The 19,923-nt window shown below is 42.5% G+C and overlaps 1 protein-coding gene across 1 annotated transcript in view; it reads right to left on the bottom strand.

Moving 5' to 3' along the window:
- The window catches only part of OIT3 (oncoprotein induced transcript 3), a 52,418-nt gene that overhangs the window by 30,747 nt on the left and 1,748 nt on the right, over window positions 1–19,923 (bottom strand). The window contains exons 2-3 of the mRNA XM_058188486.1: window positions 9,785–10,159; window positions 662–772 (exon numbers count right to left, since the gene is read on the bottom strand). Of these exons, the coding sequence (XP_058044469.1) occupies window positions 662–772; window positions 9,785–10,159 (486 nt within the window). The remainder of the gene's footprint in view (window positions 1–661; window positions 773–9,784; window positions 10,160–19,923) is intronic.

Here is a 19,923-nt window from a genome sequence, read left to right as displayed (position 1 = left end):
GAGCGTGCAAATAAAATGTAATCAACTCTCCAATACTCTTGTTTATCAGGTGAAACTGAAGCCTGTACACGTCAGCTGGAAGAGCTCCAGGTCATTTCCTGAAGATGAGTTCATTCGGGATTAGTAAGTATGTAATTAGGTCCCTGTTCTAATTGCTTTTTCAGAGATCAGTTTGCAAGGGTGGGAATGATGAGAAGATGAGACTTACAATGAAAGTTAGTTCCTTTTCACAGTGATAATGATTACTTATGTTCCTCTTTTTTTCCCCCTTAGTACTAGTGGTGGGTTTCAAATATTTTTACTACCGGTTCTGTGGGTGTGGCTTGGTGGGCGTGGCACGGCTTGGTGGGCGTGGCAGGGGAAGGATACTGTAAAATCTCCATTCCCTCCCCACTCCAGGGGAAGGTTACTGCAAAATCCTCATTTTCTCCCAATCAGCTGGGACTCGGGAGGCAGAGAATAGATGGGGGTGGGGTCAGAATTTTTACTACCGGTTCTTCAGAACTGGTCCAAACCTGCTGAAACCCACCTCTACTTAGCACTTAAGAAAAGTGGAGCAATCCATAAGCAATTTTTAAAAAATTTTCCCCACCTCAGATTTCTCTCCTGGCTTAGTATTTTCCTTTTGGTTGTCATATTTCTTTGTTCAGAGGTTTCTTACCAAGACAAGTCTGTCCATCTGGTCCCATAACTGTCCCCAAGGAACAAATGCAATCTCCAGTGTCCAAACAGGAACCTTGACAATCAACCACATCACAGATGTCATAGAAATCTGCAGAACGATAAAGGAAAGTTATTAGAAAAGCAGATTAACTGATTGGGTGTACTTAATTAAATTAGTCAGGCTTAAGGCGAGAGCTAATCACTCTCTCTCGGCCCAACTCACATCAAAGGATTGTTGTTGTTGTAGGGAAAACAGAAAGAGGAAGGAGTGTCCCCCTGGTCATGTGATTAAAATTTCGGCACATGAAAATGGATATTATTTATGACAGTGGCCGCCTTCTGTGGTCATATGATCATCATTTGAAGCCAGCTTCTAACAAGCAAATGGGGAAACGACCACACAATTCACAATTAGCAACTGCAATAATTTGGTTAATAGCCATGGCAAAAAAAATATTGGACTCACTTAACAACCATCTTGGCAAGCGATAGAAATTCTAGTCCCAATTCTGGTCATACATTTGAGGACTACATATATGCATTAAGTCTTATGTAATGTAAGAATACAGTAATGTTTTTGCATTGCTATGCAATTCTAGCTTGTGATGAGTTCTACTCCAAATAATAGCTTTAAAATTCAGTAGGTTTTATCTGCCAGCTGAGACAATTCCTCAAATTCAGAATGATGTATGTTATCAAAAGTAAAAAAATACATAGCACAAAGTAGAAAATAGCAACAAATAGTAAAATTAAGAATAGACAAATCTTGAAAGTAGTAGCTCAAAGCAGTGGTGAAATGCAATTTTTTTTACTACTGGTTCTGTGGGTGTGGCTTGGTGGGCGTGGCTTGGTAGGCGTGCCAGGGCAAGGATACTGCAAAGTCCCCATTCCCTCCCCACTCCTGGGGGAAGGATATTGCAAAATCTCCATTCCCACCCCACTCTGGGGCCATCCAGAGGTGGTATTCGCTTGTTCTCCGAACTGCACAAAATTTCTGCTACTGGTTTTCCAGAACCTGCTGGATTTCAGCCCTGGCTCAAAGGCTTTAAAAAGTAGATTGTCTTTCTAAATGCCAGCAGAGAAGGAACTGTTCTGATCTCATAAATGATCTCATTTATCCAAAAGGACTGCTTTACATATGAAGATAGAAACTTGTGTTTTGATTTGCAACACACCAATTTCTATTTAAATCATAGAATAATAGAGTTGGAAGGGACCTTGGAGATTTTCTAGTCCACCTTCCTGCTTGAGCAGGAGACCCTATACCATTTCAGCAAATGGTTGTCCAGTCTTTTCTTAAAAACCTCCAGGGTTGAAGCACACTCGACTTCTGGAGGCAAGTTGTTCCTCTAATTAATTGTTTTAATTGTCAGGAAATTTCTCCTTATTTCTAGGTTGCTTCTCTCCTTGGTTAGTTTCCAACTATTATTTCCTGTCTTGCCTTCTGGTGCTTTGGAAAATAGGTTGACCCAGAATGAAGGCTCAAACCAGGGGTGAAATCCAGCAGGATCTGACAGGTTCTGGAGAACCGGTAATGGAAATTTTGAGCAGTTTGGAGAACCAGTAGTGGAAATTTTGAGTAATTCAGAGAACTGGCAAATACCACCTCTGGCTGGCCCCAGTGTGTGGGAATGCAATATCCTTCCCCTAGGGGTGGGAAGGGAATGGGGATTTTGTAGTATCCTTCCCCTTGGAGTGGGGTGGGAATGGAGATTTTGCAGTATCCTTCTCCTGCCACGCCCGCCAAGCCACACACACAGAACCGGTAGTAAAACAATTTGGATTTCACCACTAGGTAGACCCCTTCATCTTTGTAGGACCTCCTCAAATATTGGAACAGTACTATCATGTCCCCCACCAAAGTCCTTCTTTTCATTGGAGTAGGCATATCCAATTCCTGTAACCATTGTTCCGCATGTTTTTGACCCCAGACCGCTAATCATTTTTGCTGCTCTTCTCTGCTCTCTTTCAAGAGTCTTAACATCATGTTTGTGTTGTGGTGACCAACACTGGATGCAGTATTTCGAGCGTGGTCTTACTAAGGCTTTGTAAAGCAGTACTACACATTTATTTGTAAGAAGTAAACTTCATGTTTACTTATTACAAATAAGTAAAGAAATAAACTTCACATTTACTTAGTTGTAGTAGAGGTTCTTTGCTAGATTTATAGCTTTCCTTTAATGCAGGAGTTCAGTGAGATATACATAGCCCTCAGTGATGGGATTCAAATAATTTAACAACTGGTTCTCTGCCTAATGACCCGCTGAGTGGGCGTGGCCATGGTGGGCATGGCCAGGGGTGTGACAGGCAGCACTTGGCTTCCTGCAACCCCCTGGGAGCAAAAACGGGCCATGTGGAGGATGCGCCTCCCCCCCCAGCACCTGTTTTGGGCCTAGTAGGCCTCCCTGCACTTACTTGGGAGCCAAAATGGGGCACATGGGGACTCCTGGAAGGGGAGATGAGGGGCGGGGCCAGGTAGCAATTTACCTACTGGTTCGCCTGAACTGGCTGGATCCCACCAATGATAGCACTACATTATTCTTCACAACCATTCTATTCTACTAAAATAGATTAGGCTGAAAAAAGTGACCAATCCAAATTCACTCTGTGAGTTTCCATGGACCTGAAACAAGGCCTCTCTAGTCCTTTTCAATAACTTATGCACTATACCCATCTCTCTCTCTCTCTCCCTCTCTCTCTCCCTCCCTCCCTCCCTCTTCCTCTCTCTTCCTCTTATCCTCTCTCTCTCTCTTTAATGAAAATAAACTTTTTTAAAAAGCTGGTGTGGCAGAAAGAAGACCAAGGGAGATGTGTTAGGGCACATTAGCACCATGTTGTCTAGTGTTACCGTAGAACTGTCAAGATCTAAATGCTGCAATGTGAAAAGACTGGACATGCCTGCAAAACTTTGATGTTATTGATTTGTAACTGTTTTATAAGTCAGTTCGATAACTCTTTGAACAAGCAGGGAAAAATCAATAGTTTATCCTCCAAGAAAAAGGGAAGGAAAGTATTTTTCAAGGTCAGCTGGATACTCATTTGGAGATGTCATAAAGTTAGTATATTTTCTTCCACGATTTTCTGAAATTGTAGGTCTTTCTGCTAATTCAGTATGTATTTGCTTAAATTTTCAAAGGCATTTGTTACTGTCTTAGAACTATTTAATAAATCAACTTAATACTCTCCCATTATGGTGTTATATTTTGTATATAGGATAAAATCCCTCCATTAAGATACCCACAAATGAAGTCAGCCACAAATACATACACAAAGATAGAGGTAATCCTCGACTTACGACCATAATTGAGCCCAAAATTTCCATTGCTTAGTTAATGCTAAGTGAGTTTTGCCCCCTTTTACAACTTTTCTTGCCACTGTTGTTAAGTGAATCATTGCAGTTGTTAAGTTGGTAACACAGTTGTTAAGTGTTTCTAATTGTCTTCCCCATTGACTTAGCTCGTCAGAAAGTCGCAAAAAGTGATCACATGACCCTGGGACACTTTGGTTGTCATAAATACAATTACCAAGTGTCTGGATTTTGATCACAGGGATGCTGTAACGGTTGTAAGTATGAAAAACAACCATAAGTCACTTGTTCCAGTGCAGTTGTAACTTCAAATGGTTGCTAAATGAATGGTTGCAAGCCAAAGATTACTTATATGCTCACCATAGCTATTTTGCCAGTGTATAAGTGTAGACAATTTACAAAATGCCAATTTTGAAAACAGTATGCAATATTGCTAAAAAAAACCAACACTTTACTGACAAACTCAGAATAACAGAATAGCAGAGATGGAAGGGACCTTGGAGGTCTTCTAATCCAACCCCTTACCCAAGCAGGAGACCCTATACTGGGGGTCCGCAACCTTAAAACACTCAAAGAGCCATCTGGACCCGTTTCCCACAGAAAAGGAAACACCGGGAGCTACAAAACCTCTGTAGGAGTGGCCAACTCGAGGTCTCATTTGTCACATGACCCCCCCTAGCCACGCCTACCCAGTCGGTCATTATAGCAAAGAACCGGTTGTTAAAAAACAATGGGAACCACAAAACCTTTTTGACATCTCTCTTTCTCTCTCTCCCTCCCTCCTTCCCTCCCTCCCTTCCCCCTCCCTCTCTCTCTGTTTCTCTCTATGTCTCTCTCTCTTTCCTCCTCTCTCTGTATCTCTCTGTCTCTGCCCCAGCTGCTTCTCCATCCCCCACCGTCACCCTTACCTTCTCAGGCCAGTGACTGGGAGGGGAGGGTGAGGGGTGGGGCCAGCCAGTGGTGGGATCATCCAACAGGAAGCCACAGCAGAGAGCCCAAAGAGCTGCATGAGGCTCCAGAGCCGTAGGTTGAAGACACCCGCCCTATACAATTTCAGACAAATGGCTGCCCCAATCTTTTCTTAGACCCCTCTGGTGATGGAGCGCCCACAACTTCTGAAGGCAAGCGGTTCCACCGGTTAATTGTTCTCACTGTCAAGAAATTTCTCCTTAGTTCTAGGTTGCTTCTCTCCTTGATTAGCTTCTATCCATTGGCTCTTATTCTGCCTTCAGGTGCCTTGGATAATAGGTTGACCCCTCTCTTCTTTGTAGCCACTCCTTCGATATTGGAACGCTGCTATCATGTCACCCCTAGTCCTGCTAGCAGTGTCCCAATATTTGAGGGACTGCCACAAAGAAGGGGTTTTTTTTCCAAAATCCGACAGTCCAAAGTTTGGACGGTCTAAATTTGACAGTCCAAAACTTTTCCCCAAAGAATGGGCATGACTGCCCTCTAAAAATCACAAAGGACTGGTCTAGATGGTGCAAATGATTTTCAAAGGAAAGATGCCACAGCGGTAAAGATCAGGTATTTCAAACTGCTCCCTCCCCACTCAAGAGAGAAAGCTTTGAGCTCAGACTCTTCAGCTGACTAGAATGTGCCCAGCAGATTTTCCAGATGAGATACATTACTAAAATGATTTCTCTGTTATAAGCTGTAAAGGTCAATGAGCAATGCAATGAAAAGCTATTAACTCCATTGCCCAAGAACGCAGAGCTAAATCGGAAATTCATAGACAGATTTCTCAAGGAAATTAGCCTATGCTTTCTTTCTTTTTTTAAATTTAGTTGGCGGCGGGTATCAACTATATGTGAAAAGCAATTGTAATCTGAGGCCAGTGAAGACAATTTTTGATAACAACATCAGTGTATTTTTGTGTGCTGTTTATGTCGAGAAAGTGTGGGAAAAAAAGAATAGGAGGGCTATTTTGTGGCTACAGATATATAGATACAGAATAACAGAGACGGAAGGGACCTTGGAGGTCTTCTAGTCCAACCCCCTTCTCAGGCAAGAAACTCTACACCATTTCAGGCAAATGGTTATCCAACATCTTCTTAAAAACTTCCAGTGTTGGAGCATCCACAACTTCTGGAGGCAAGTCATTCCATTGATTAATTGTTCTGTCAGGAAATGTCTCCTTAGTTCTAGGTTGGTTCGCTCCTTGATTACCGTATATACTCGAATATAAGCCGATCCGAGTATAAGCCGAGGTCCCCAATTTTACCCCAAAAACTGGGGTAAACTGGGGACTCGAGTATAAGCCGAGGGTGGGAAATGAGGCACCTACCGGTTGGGGAAACCCTCCCTCCCTCAGCTGAGAAGGCTGGCGGCCCCCCCGCCCCGCCCTCTCACTGCACCGGCAGGGCTTCCGTCCGGTAAAATGTGAAAAAAAGAAAAAAAAAAACTCGAGTATAAGCCGTATAGACCCGAGTATAAGCCGAGGGGAAGTTTTTCAGCACAAAAAACGTGCTGAAAAACTCGGCTTATACTCGAGTATATACGGTAATTTCCATCCACTGCCTCTTGAAAAAAAGATAGAGATGAAAGAGATAGAGGTGATAGAGATAGAGACAGACGATAGAGATATAGCTCGAGATGATAGAGATAGAAATGATAGAGACAGAGACAATAGAATAGAGATGATATAGAGATGATAGACATGATAGAGATGATGTAGAGACAGAGATGATAGAGATTTTATTTATTTATTTTATTTATTTTATTTATTTAATTTGTCAAACATGTACGAGATAACAGGAATAAGTATAAACATGGATATTAATACAGGAAATGGGAATGAATAATTGGGGAGAGTAAGTCAGGGATGGAAGGCATGCTGATGCGCTTATGCACACCTTGATATAGATAGATGATAGAGATAGGGTGATAGACGGTGGTGGGATTCAAATAATTTAACAACCGGTTCTCTGCCCTAATGACTGGCTGAGTAGGCGTGGCTCAGTGGTCATGTGACTGGGTGGGCGTAGCCAACTGAACGTCACTCATGTCAATGGGTGCTTCGCCTTAGCTGGTACAATGGAATAGGGGTTAACCAGAGAGGCAGTTTCTGTAAGCAGGGCAATAAAGATTAGGCTAGGAACACCACCAGAATGTTTCCTTCCTGCCTTCCTTACAGGATTAGCCCTGTAAAGTAGACATGAGTCCTTCGGGAGAAGGGCGATATAAAAATCGAATAAATAAATAAAAATAAATAAATAAAAAAACAAAATAAGATTTCTTCCAAAAACCGGTTCTCCGAACTCCTTAGAAAGTTAACAACCGGTTCTCCCGAATAGGTGCGAACTAGCTGAATCCCACCACTGATGATAGAGGTATAGAGACGATAGAGATAGAGATGATAGAGGTAGAGGCAGAGATAAATACGTTGTCAATGTAGATTTAAAACTTCCAAAACAGATAAGGGATAGGCAAAAGCGCATTTATGTATTAACCATGAAATACAGCCAACCACTTTCTGAGCTTCAAATTCTATTGTCAAAGCGTGATTATTCATAATTCTCCAACCTGAATTGTATAATCATGGTAGGTTAATATTTTTTTTTATAGCAATTCTACAATGTGGTTGACTATTCTGCCAGGCTGGAGATCTGAAGGATCGATTCGAACAGTTCTGCAACAAAATGCCAAAGAAAATTCAACTTGGTGGGGAAACGGCGTGGCGAGTGATGAGAGCAAAAATAAAACCAAGCAGTTCTCTGATAGAAGCTTAGATGCTAACTGATCACCCTTACAGCCAATTCTGGTGGCTCTCCCCAATCTGGAATGCAGGGTCTGCCCTCCTGTCATGAATGGGGTTCAAGGATGCTACACTTTGCAATGCCAGGCAAGGCACTGTGTCTCAGATTCTGAGGTTCTGCTAGGATATAGCACTGATATTGGTCTTGGTGGATCTAGAGCTGAAAAAATCAGACCAGTCACAACCAAAGGAATATCTCTGAAGCTACGGACCTTTCTTCAGTGAGTTATGTTCTAGAGCAGGAGTCGGCAACCTTAAACACTCAAAGAGCCACAACGGTCCTAACCGGAAGTTCGCGTTCAAGCTGATCGGAAGTCCAGTCCCCCCATCATAGTCTCCTCCTAGCGAGGCATCCTTTTTCCTCTACCTGTCCTAACCGAAAGCCCTATCAATTGTGCAGCTGACCAGCAACAGGGAGCCGCAGCAGAGGGATGAAAGAGCCAGATGTGGCTCCAGAGCCACGGGTTGTTGACCCCTGCTCTAGAGTTATTGCTTTAGGAAAATTGTCATCTTTGATTCTCTTGGAACATGTTTATTTTTACTTACTTATTTATCAAATGTAGGTACTGCCCATCTCAGAGTAACTCCCAACAGCATGTTTGCCATGAGCAGGAATAAGTTCCATTTTTGAGATGATCTTGCCAAGAAATCGGTTGGGAGCTGCTTTTGCAGAAATGTATCATTCCAAACGTCAGGATGTCTGGGGTTTGAATGTTGTACAGCTAAAAATATACTTGTCATAATGAGTGAACAAATTGCCAAAGAGGTCAAGGTTGACTCAGCCTTCCATCCTTCGGAGGTGGGTAAAATGAGAACCCAGATTGTTAGGGGCGATAGGCTGACTCTGTAAACTGCTTAGAGAGGGCTGTAAAGCACTGAGAAGAGATATACAAATCTAAGTGCTATTGCTATTGCTATTACCAGTGAGAAGTATCATGTCAAGGGATAAACTAGATTAGTTATGTTCACTCAAGGAAGTTTGCTATTTGTTTGAGGGAAACAAAATCATGAAGCGTCATCAGTGGTGGGTTGCCCCCGGTTCTATAGAACCAGTAGTAAAACCGGTGGGAGGCTCCGCCCACCAGCTCCAATGTCATCAGAAGCGCAAACACGAGAGAGAAGTGAGCGCGCACGCGCAGCCCCATTGTGAACCGGTAGTAAAGGTAAGTAGAACCCACCCCTGGGCATCATTTATACATGGGGACACATACTTGCCCCCATGTGAAATTCCTCTTGTTATACTGCGCTCAAAGAAGAGTATACGATAAGAAAGGACAATTAAGTGTAGAGTCCTTAGTGTTCCCTGAGCTGGTGCAGATGTTTCATTGCCAAACTATGTAACGTCATCATGGTTAGTAGGCAGTGGTCTTCAAAACCATTCAAAAGAGAAAATAAAAAAAGCTAAAAAGGAAACAAAAACCCAAAACACCTCCTTACCAGCAATAAACACCCAGATGAACAGAGATTAACACCAAGATTAACTTAGACCAACAATCAAGAAGCAAACAACACTCCAATCAAGGAACTACCAAATCAGATAAACAAGTTAACAATAAGCAGCCTAGGGGTGAAATGCTCCCGGTTCGGACCAGATCGTGTGATCCGGTAGTGATCTTGGCTGGTGGTTCGGAGAACCGGTAGCAATTGTGGTGCGAGGCTCCTCCCACCTGCCTGGCTATCGTAACTTCCTGGTTTTAACCAGGAAGTAATGTGTTTTGTATCCTCTGCACATGTGCAGAAAGGTTTTGTGCATGCACAGAGGGTGTGTGCGTGCATGTGACACGCGCGCACACTTCTGAACCGGTAAGGAAGGTAAGTAGATTTCACCCCTGAAGCAGCCTATTCAAGAACCTCCCAAGACCACTCCCACCAATACTGACAGGGCAAGCAACTAGATACTATATAAAATGCGAGCAAACCCCACTCTCTATTAGCACTGATGATGTCACCTAGTTTGGTAATGAAACATCTGTAACAAAACAACCAACGTCAGAGAGGACCAGGGACCCTTCAGCTCCAAACATTCTCTTCTATGGGAAAGAGTAATTAAGACTTACGTCCACAGTAAACATGGTAGCAAACACTTGGCTTGGCTAAGTGGTAGACGTAATAACCTCCAGGACATGCCTTGACTTCAACCGTTGTATTCCAGAGGCAGCAGTTTCCATTGAAAGTTGCACAGGCCTGCCTTTGGACAATGCCCTCTGATTCTTGAGGATGGCTGCCATTTAGCCAGATTGGGGCATGGGTGCCACAGTGGTTCTCAGGAATGCAGAAGGTAGGCATGGCATCCCCGGCCATCCCTGTAAAGCGATACCATTCCCCATCCACGTGACTGTCACATTCTGGCTGGCCAGTAGAATCATTGACCTGGAATTCTGTGTTCCTCCAAGGTTCATTCAGACTAATGTAGGCAGAACAAGGATCAAGAGCTGGAAGACAGGAAGAGAAAACCTAGTCATTATCCATAGCAGAATATTAATCATTGTTGTTAGTTGTGAAGTCGTGTCTGACCCATCGCGACCCCATGGACAACTTTCCTCCAGGCCTTCCTGTCCTCTACCATCCCCCAGAGACCATTTATGCTCACGCCGACTGCTTCAATGACCCCATTCAGCCACCTCATTCTCTTCTTCTTTTTCCCTCAATCATTCATGTCAATCATACTGGAACCCTATAGCAATAACTAGGAAAAGATAAATACATGTTTGATTTCAGGAATAGAACCAGCCAATTATTGAATTCTTGGGAGCCTTTTACTTTCTACTCAATTACACAAGGTTAAATATTCATCCCTAGTCAAGCTTCATGGTCAAGTGGGGCCCATCTCACAGTAATTTGCTGTTTTTTCTTTATAAAATATTAACTAACATAAAATCATATATTTGGGAAAGGCCATTGAAGCCAATTTTCTGCCCAGTACATGAATTTGATCATAACCAGTTATGAGAATTGAGTCATGCCGGCCACATGACCACGGAGACATCTTCGGACAGCGCTGGCTCTTCGGCTTTGAAACGGAAATGAGCACTGCCCCCTAGAGTCGGCAACGACTAGCACATATGTGCGAAGGGGAACCTTTACCTTACCTTAGTTATGAGAAAGCCTGCCATTTCTCTAAGCCAGGGGTGTCAAACTGCCAGCCCGAGGGCTGGATGCGTCATGTGCAGACCACGCCCACCCCAGCTCCATGAAAGGAAAAACATCACGATACATCACATGGTAACAACGTGAGGTGGCGAGTTTGACACCTGTGCTCTAAGCTAGGGGTCTCCAACCTTGGTCCCTTTAAGACTTGTGGACTTCAACTCCCAGAGTCCCTCAGCCAGCAAAGCTTGATATTCAGGGCAGAAATAACCAAATCCTTCATGTAATAGTCTAGACCAGGGGTCTGCAAACTTGGCTCTTTTAAGACTTGTGGTTTTCAATCCCAGAATTCCCCAGCCAGCAAAGCTGGCTGAGGAACTCTGGGAGTTGAAGTCCACAAGTTTTAAAGGGACCAAGGTTGGAGACCCCTGCTCTAAGCAGTTGGTTCTGTTGTTAAGTCAGTCTTCCTATTTAAATATTTTCAGCTGGATCTGCTTTTCCACAATATTATTTGGCTTGAACTCTGCGTGTTACAGAATTAACTCATGACCTTTTTCTATTATTCAAGAGTGTCTTCCTGAGGCTAAATAAATTCTGTTCCCTCAATCTTTCATTTTGGAACTTATTTTCTGATCTGATAATCATTTTGTTGCCTTATGGGGAATCTTAATGTATTACTACGTTCAATATCCATAAGATGCAGTTTTAAATTATGGGGCCCGTAGGATTGATTTTTCTTTTACTTATCGATCCTTGAGGAATTCCCAACTCCACAATTCATGATTCTATGATATTTTCTTGTAGGTTAATTGAAACTCAGCAGGAGGTCCATAAGAAATTATCTTGACATGGAATCTTGACTATATTATAAGTTCAACATTCTCAGGAATATCTCATGTATCTTAACCAGCCGTAGGCTCTAATAAACCAACTTGGTTCATTTCTAGAAAATAGGACCAATACTAACTTGAGGAACTACTGTATTTTTCAGAATATAAGGCGCACCGGAATATAAGACGCACCTTAGTTTTTGGGGAGGAAAATAAGAAAAAAGTTGATTGGCGGGTGGATCGGCCTCCCGGAATATCCCCAATCAACTGTTCCCAGAGGTGAATTTTAGCAATAGGTTCCTTGGTTATGAGCTTTGTGCCTTGCTTTTTTTTGCTTTTTTTTCTGCCTCTGAAACTTCTGAAACTCTGTTTCAGAAAAAACTTTTTTCCCTAACTCTGAAAACCTCCGAAACAGAGCTTCAGAAAAAAAGCCTCTGAAGCTCTGTTTGGGGACTCCTTTTCTGAAGCTCTGTTTGGAGGCTTTTTTTCTGAAGCTCTGTTTGGGAGCTTCTTTTCTGAAGCTCTGTTTGGGGGCTTCTTTTCCGAAGCTCTGTTTGGGGGCTTCTTTTCTGAAGCTTCTTTTCTGATGCTTTTTTCAGCCTCTAAAACTCTCTTTAAGAAGCTGGGTGGGGCTACATTCGGAGTATAGGACGCACTCAGATTTTCACCCTCTTTTTTGGGGAAAACAGGTGTGTCTTATACTCTGAAAAAATACAGTAATTGCAGATTTCAGCTGCTGTAATAAGGGAAAGCCCAGCCTATCTTCTACTGCAGGGGTCCCCAAACTTGGCAGCTTTCAGACTTGTGCATTTCAACACCCAGAATTCTGGCTGGAGAATTCTGGGAGTTGAGGTCCACAAGTCTGAAAGCTGCCAAGTTTGAAGACCTCTGTTCTACTGAGATCAAAGATGGAAGACTTAATAAAAACAGGGCTTCTCCCTCCTTCTACAACACATAATATTCAAGTAATACCTGAAACCCCAAATCTAACAAGGTTTCAACATGTAACAGGAACAGAGTTGGAAGGGACCTTGGAGGTCATCTAGTCCAGCCCCCTGCTCATGCAGGAGGAGACCTATACTAGGGCTTCGAACTGCCGAATTGCTGACCTTTCTGATCGACAAGCTCAGCGCCTTATCCGATTCCAAAATGCTGCACAACTGTGCGACTGGAAGCGGTGCTTCTATTCAGCTAAGCTCTGGTGAGTTTTATTCCGAAACCTCTGAGATTTGAAGATACCGATTTTCAAAACCCAGAGTTCTAATTTCATCTGCATAACTCACCCTTCTAATTGAATAATGCCTGCCCTTTAAAAGGAGAAGATGGCAAACGTAAACCATATTGGCAATAGATCATTGGATTCAGGCTCCCCTCCCCACACCTGTTGCAACACAATTCAAAATCCCATCAGTGTGACCAATGGGAAATTGTAAGCACTATAATTGCCACAGCCAACACGGATAGATGGCTTCGGTTTAGGGAAAACATATTTAATCAATAGTTGAGAGCGACTCTGAGAAGAAAGAAGACTTCCCTATTTCTGATAAAGAGAGGCAAAGCAAAGCTTTGTCTTGCTTGGCTGCGAGATTAGGCTGTCGCCTCAGTTTCCTATGGTGGTAATTGGGGACAGCTCTGTCGGGAAGGGCTGCTTGTAACTAGCAAAGGAAGGACCAATCTGATTGATGCATAAGGCAAACCAGAGGATTTTTCTTTTGCCACCAAAAGGAAGTTGTGTTATACAACTCCAGGGGAAGGATATTGCAAAATCTCCATTCCCACCCCACTCCAGGGGAAGGATATTGCAAAATCTTCATTCCCACCCTACTCTGGGGCCAGCCAGAGGTGGCATTTGCCGGTTCTCTGAACTACTCAAAATTTCTGCTACTGGTTCTCCAGAATCTGTCAGAACCTGCTAGATTTCACCCCTGGTCTGCTTCCTAGGAAAGCTGAGTGGGAATGACTGGCTCAAGGTCCTGAAAGATGGTTTTGTGCCCAAGGCAGGAGTAGAACTCACAGTTTCCCTGTTTTTAGTCTGAAATTTTAATTATTAACTGCCCTGCCTAACCAAACTGGCTCTCTTACATACAGTATGTATATGAGGAATTTGTTGGGGCTTCAGAACCTAAGTTGACTAGCTGACAGGAGACCCCTCCATTAGAGGACACTGATCAGAAGGGCTCAAGAGCTTGTCCATTCTGCCTGATAACCCTGGACCTTAAAAACAGCCATAGATGGACCATCCCTCAAATAACCAGGCCCTATGTCATAATGTGATAATCAACATCTTGAGATGCCAACTGGTAACCAGTGCAGCTTGCAAAACAGCTGTGGTCACAGGGGCAAAACAAGTCACGGCCAACGACTCTTCATTTTAATGGAGCAAATGAATCCCAAAAGTTTTGCAGATAGGTAATAGGAAAGCTAATGTTATCGATGCTTTTCTTTTTCCTTTTTTTTTTTAATAAGACATAATCAAACATCTACATGAAGCCGCTGGGTGAGGTCATCAGTGGTTTTGGGGTGAGTTATCATCTGTACGCTGAAGATACACAGCTGTACTTTTCCACCCCAGACCACCCCAACGAAGCTGTCGAAGTGCTGTCCCGGTGTCTGGAAGCCGTACGGGTCTGGATGGGGAGAAACAGACTCAAGCTCAATCCCTCCAAGACGGAGTGGCTGTGGATGCCGGCACTCCGGTTCAGTCAGCTGCAGCCATAGCTGGCTGTGGGGGGCGAGTTATTAGCCCCAACGGAGAGGGTGCGCAACTTGGGTGTCCTCTTGGATGGGCGGCTGCCGTTTGACGATCATTTGGCGGCCGTCTCCAAGAGGGCCTTCCACCAAGTACGCTTGGTGCGCCAGTTGCGCCCCTTCCTTGACCGGGATGCCTTATGCACGGTCACTCATGCCCTCGTGACTTCCCGCCTGGATTATTGCAATGCTCTCTACATGGGGCTGCCCTTGAAGTGCACCCGGAGGCTGCAGTTAGTCCAGAATGCAGCTGCGCGGGTAATAGTGGGAGCAACTCGTTGCTCCCATGTAACACCACTCCTGCGCAGTCTGCACTGGCTTCCTGTGGTCTTCCGGGTGCGCTTTAAGATTTTGGTTACCACCTTTAAAGCGCTCCATGGCTTAGGACCCGGGTACTTACAGGACCGCCTGCTGTTACCGTTTGCCTCCCACCGACCCGTACGCTCTCACAGAGAGGGCCTTCTCAGGGTGCCATCCGCCAAACAATGTCGGCTGGCAGCCCCCAGGGGCAAGGCCTTCTCTGTGGGAGCTCCCACGCTCTGGAACGAGCTTCCCCCTGGTTTACGTCAAGTGCCTGATCTTCGGACCTTTCTCCGTGAGCTGAAAACGCACCTATTTATTCAAGCGGGACTGGCTTAAAATTTTATTGGGGTTATTTATATTTTAATATTTTAAATCGTTTTAAATTTGGCCACCTTATAATATGTTTGTTCTAATTTCTTTTAATATTTATACTGTGATTTTTTACTTGGCTATACACCGCCCTGAGTCCTTCGGGAGAAGGGCGGTATAAAAATTGAATAAAATAAATAAATAAAATAAATAAAACGGGAATGTGAAAATTATTACCTGGTTAAATTGGCTTAAAAGTTCACAAGACAAAAATCATAGCGATTTTGAACGGCTTGCCCTCAGAAGTTGTGGGTGCTCCATCATTGGAGGCTTTTAAGAAGAGACTGGACAGCCACTTTTTACAATAAAGATTAACAGAGTTGGAAGGGACCTTGTAGGTCATCTAGTCCAACCCCCTGCCCAAGCAGGAGACCCTACACCATTTCTGACAGATGGCAGTCCAGTCTCTTCTTGAAAGCTTCCAGTGATGAAGCTCCCACTTCATCTGGAATAGTTTAGGGTCTCCTGCCTGAGCAGGAGGTGTGACTACAGCTGTTGATGGTGAACCTATGGCATGCATGTCAGAGGTGGCATGCAGCGCTCTCTCTCCCACCAGCTAGCTGGTCTTTGGGTCTCTGCCGTGCATGCAAGGGGGGCATGCAAGGGGGCCTGCGCACACATGAATGGGGTGGGTGGGGCATGTGTGAGGGGCCCGCACGTACATGCACGGGGCCAAGTGCGCGGGAGCCACATGTGCATGCATGGGGGTGGAGCGTCTGCAGGGGCCACGTGCAAACATGTGGGGTGGGGCATATGCATGGGGCTGCGCACACATTGCATTTTGGAGGTTCAGGTGCACATGCATACATTCACACATGCATGCTTTGGGCACTCAGTCCGGAAAAGGTTAGCCATCACTGGACTAGAGGAACTTCAAGGTCCCTTCAAACTCTGCTCTTTTGTTATTCTGACTTTAGAATAGAATAGAATAGAATAGAATAGAATAGAATAGAATAGAATAGAATAGAATAGAATAGAATAGAATAGAATAGAATTTTTAATTGGCCAAGTGTGATTGGACACACAAGGAATTTGTCCTGGTGCATATGCTCTCAGTGTACATAAAAGAAAAGATACTTTCATCAAGGTACAACATTTACAACACAAATGACGGTCAATATATCAATATAAATCATAAGGATTGCCAGCAACAAAGTTACAGTCATGCAGTCATAAGTGGAAAGAGATTGGTGATGGGAACGATGAGAAGATTAATAGTAGTGCAGATTTAGTAAATAGTTTGACAGTGTTGAGGGAATTATTTGTTTAGCAGAGTGATGGCCTTCGGGAAAAAACTGTTCTTGTGTCTAGTTGTTCTGGTGTGCAGTGCTCTATAGCGTCGTTTTGAGGGTTGGAGTTGAAACAGTTTATGTCCTGGATGTGAGGGATCTGCAAATATTTTCACGGCCCGCTTCTTGATTCGTGCAGTATACAGGTCCTCAATGGAAGGCAGGTTGGAAGCAATTATTTTTTCTGCAGTTCTAATTATCCTCTGAAGTCTGTGTCTTTCTTGTTGGGTTGCAGAACCGAACCAGACAGTTATAGAGGTGCAAATGATATAAATTATACCTGAGAGCTACAGATTCCCAGTTCATGCAGATAAAAGAATCCAGGATCAACATTCCTAATGAAAGGATCAGCGTTCTGTGTCATTTGGTGGATAATGAGCCATCTTCAAACACTGATCCTTGCCATGCTTTCCTTTCCAGCTCTTCCTGTCTGCCTTCTTGCAATTCAGATCTCCTAGGAGTTGCTGCCTTTGAACAGTTCTCAGATCTTGGTTAGCCAACAACCTGTCACCTGGAATGCAAGATTTTGGATGTGCAAAGGACGCCTCTGTCAACCTCCTCCCAGCAAAGAGAATTTCAAAGAACTCCCAAGATTTAAAGTGAAGGCTGCAAACGAGAATATGATTTTAAAAAACAAACAAACATTCATTACACTTTTCATCCAGGATGCATTTCATCTTCTCGCTGCAGCTTCCAACTTTGCCCTTTAAATTTGTGCATATATTTCACGCCTGATTAAGCACCAGGTAACCCCAGCTGATGTATTATTAACCTTCTTTGGATTGAAGCAAATGGATTGTTTTTTCCTTTTTCCTGTTCTAAGTCGGTTGCTCTAATTTGGCACATCAAAATGAAGCAAAAATACATTTTCCTCCCTTTTAAAATTCTTCTTCTTTTTTTAAATAAATTTTATTAAATATACAATTTAAAAACATTAGTCACGGTGCGACTTGTCTGGTACATATTTTCTAAGACTTTTTCTTTTGTGTAGATTATAATATAACGTCATGCAAATTCCATAAATACTTTTTGTACATTCAATCACACTCCAGTTGCATACATATTCCCTTCATATCTCTTCAAATCCTGTTTACTCCTAATATTTCTTATATTATTTTATTTTTTTTCTCCCCTTTTCTTCACTTTGTTTCTAATTCTCTAGCTAATTAAAGAATTAGAAACCTTTTAAAATTCCATTGGCCACTTTGCTGCCTTGGATTCTTACGTGATTCAACCTGTATTTTAGGAACAGTGAAATATTGATGTAATTTGAAAAGAAAAATGCCTTGTTACCTAATGAGAAAATAGCATGATGGCTGGTAATTTATTGTTGGTTTATTTGCTTATAAGTATGGAGTGGGTGCAATTCATCACATTCTTTTTTTCCCAGGTATTCAGACAATACATGCCACTTGGTAGAGTAAAAAGAAAAACCACCGCAACTTTTGCAGATGTATAAATAATCTACAGAAGAAAAGAACCATAAAGTAAAAATGGAATTCACCTATCGAAAGCACCCAAAGCTTGGAACGGAATGAAAAATTAGAGAGAAAGTGACAAAATATGAAAAGAACAATTGCTTGATATACTGAACATTGATATATGTTGGACATTCAACATGTATCTCTTGTCACTGAATGTTCTGCATTATGTATGTAATTTCTGATTTATTTGGCTTTTTAAAAAATAGATGGTTATGTAGGCCAGGATGAGAAATGAACCCAATACATATGATACGTGAGTGCTGCGGCATTTTGGTTGTGTGTGATGATTTTAACTCTATGAATGCCTTGTTTTACTTTTCTGTGTTGTAGTTATATGAACTCAGCAGTTACATAAATCTTGTAACTGACTGACTGTGTACGTTTGTCAATTGCTGTTTTCACAGGACTCTTAATCATGATTTACTTAATTTAAACCAATTTTCTGAGGTTGCAATCAACCATATGAGCTAAATCAAGGTATCATACTAGTGGAGGAGTAAGTCAAGGTTTCTGGGACTCAGGGCAAAATCTCAGATGAAACTTTTGTGTTAATTTTAGGAATCAATTTATGATCTTATGGCCAATTTCAAAGGATCAGATTTGTTAGTGACCAGGATTTGCGCACACAATGTTTCTGAGGAGGAACTGCAGTAATGCAGTTCAGGACACACTCTGGGGGATGGATCCATGGAACTAAGTTGTATCAGTACTAAGTTATCAGCTATAGGTTGTAAGTATCCAGTTGACCACAAGATGACAGCAAAGAGGAGAGTCGTATCTCTTTGCTGCCACCTAGTGGCCAGTCTAGTCAGTATTTACTTGAGGGTGGCCACTGTTCACTCACAGCACCTTCTGCATGTCACTGTGTCCAACCCAGGCCACTCCTCTGGCAACTTGGCTCCTCTTTGGATGCATTTTGCATCCCTGTAGCATATCAGAAACAGGTTGGTTTGGTTGAAAGGCTGAAAGTCTGACTCTGTGTTAGAAAATAACTACCTTACTGCCTTTACAACATTGTTTATATGGCTAAGGCTATCAGATTTGGGTTACAAGAATTCAAGTAGCCATTTGTAAAAGTAGACATCCAGATTTTGCAGTCCAGATTGAGTAACTTCATACCAGACTAAAATGTGATTGGCTGGTCTATAGTTTGGTAGATTTTTTCTACCATTACATTTCTTAAAAATTAAATTTATCCTGTGTGTACCGGTTGCAGAGAATTTAGATTAACTAATTTCACCCAGTTAATATGATAGTATTATGGATTATGTTTCATATAATGCTGGCCTTTTCCACAAACCTCTGAATGGGCTGATCTTTGAAGATGGATTGAAGATGGAATTTATCAATACTAATCTTCCTTTTAATTATTTTAATTGTAGTTGTTTGGGACACATTATGTGAAGACCAAGGTCCCTTCAGTAGTCTATAATTCTGGGAAAGATAGAAGAAATGAAGAAGATGACGAGCTACAATCTGGATGGACTTACAGTGATGAAGGGAGTAGACCATTGGAAATCTTGAAGGACCAGGCTCCTTCAAGTTGAGATCTAACTACGAATGCTGACTTGATGTCACATAACCAATAAATCAATTTCCTTTTGAAATCACCCCTTGATTTCAAAGTAGCAGTAAGAGTGTGTATCCTCCCATGTTTTGTCACACCCTTTAGAGAGATCTTCATTGAATTCTAATTTAGAATTGCTCATCAAATAAATACGGAAATATAGCAACACTCAATATTTGCTTGACTGCCCCAAATATAATGAAATATCTGCCATGAACCTTATGGTGGCAATGGGAAAGTCATATTTAGAACTATTGCGTATAACCTACCTGATACAATTGGGGTTAAAATAACATTGATAAATTTCTAGGCACACAGTATTAGCCTCTGAATAAAAGGTATCACACAAATACATCAGAGTATTCAAAAATGTGGTAGAATATAAAAGACCTTCCTCAACTGTTACATAATCATGATTTGAAAGGAATTTGCAACTCACACAGAATCATGTTCTAATAACAGGCTTTAAATTAGCAGCATCTATTTGCAATAATTCTCTAGCTACATTAATTTCATTTT

The sequence above is a fragment of the Ahaetulla prasina genome, chromosome 6, assembly GCF_028640845.1.
Source record: "Ahaetulla prasina isolate Xishuangbanna chromosome 6, ASM2864084v1, whole genome shotgun sequence".
Lineage (NCBI taxonomy): Eukaryota > Metazoa > Chordata > Lepidosauria > Squamata > Colubridae > Ahaetulla > Ahaetulla prasina.
The sequence above is the reverse complement of the archived record's forward strand: the minus strand, read 5'-3'. Positions and strand labels throughout refer to the sequence as shown.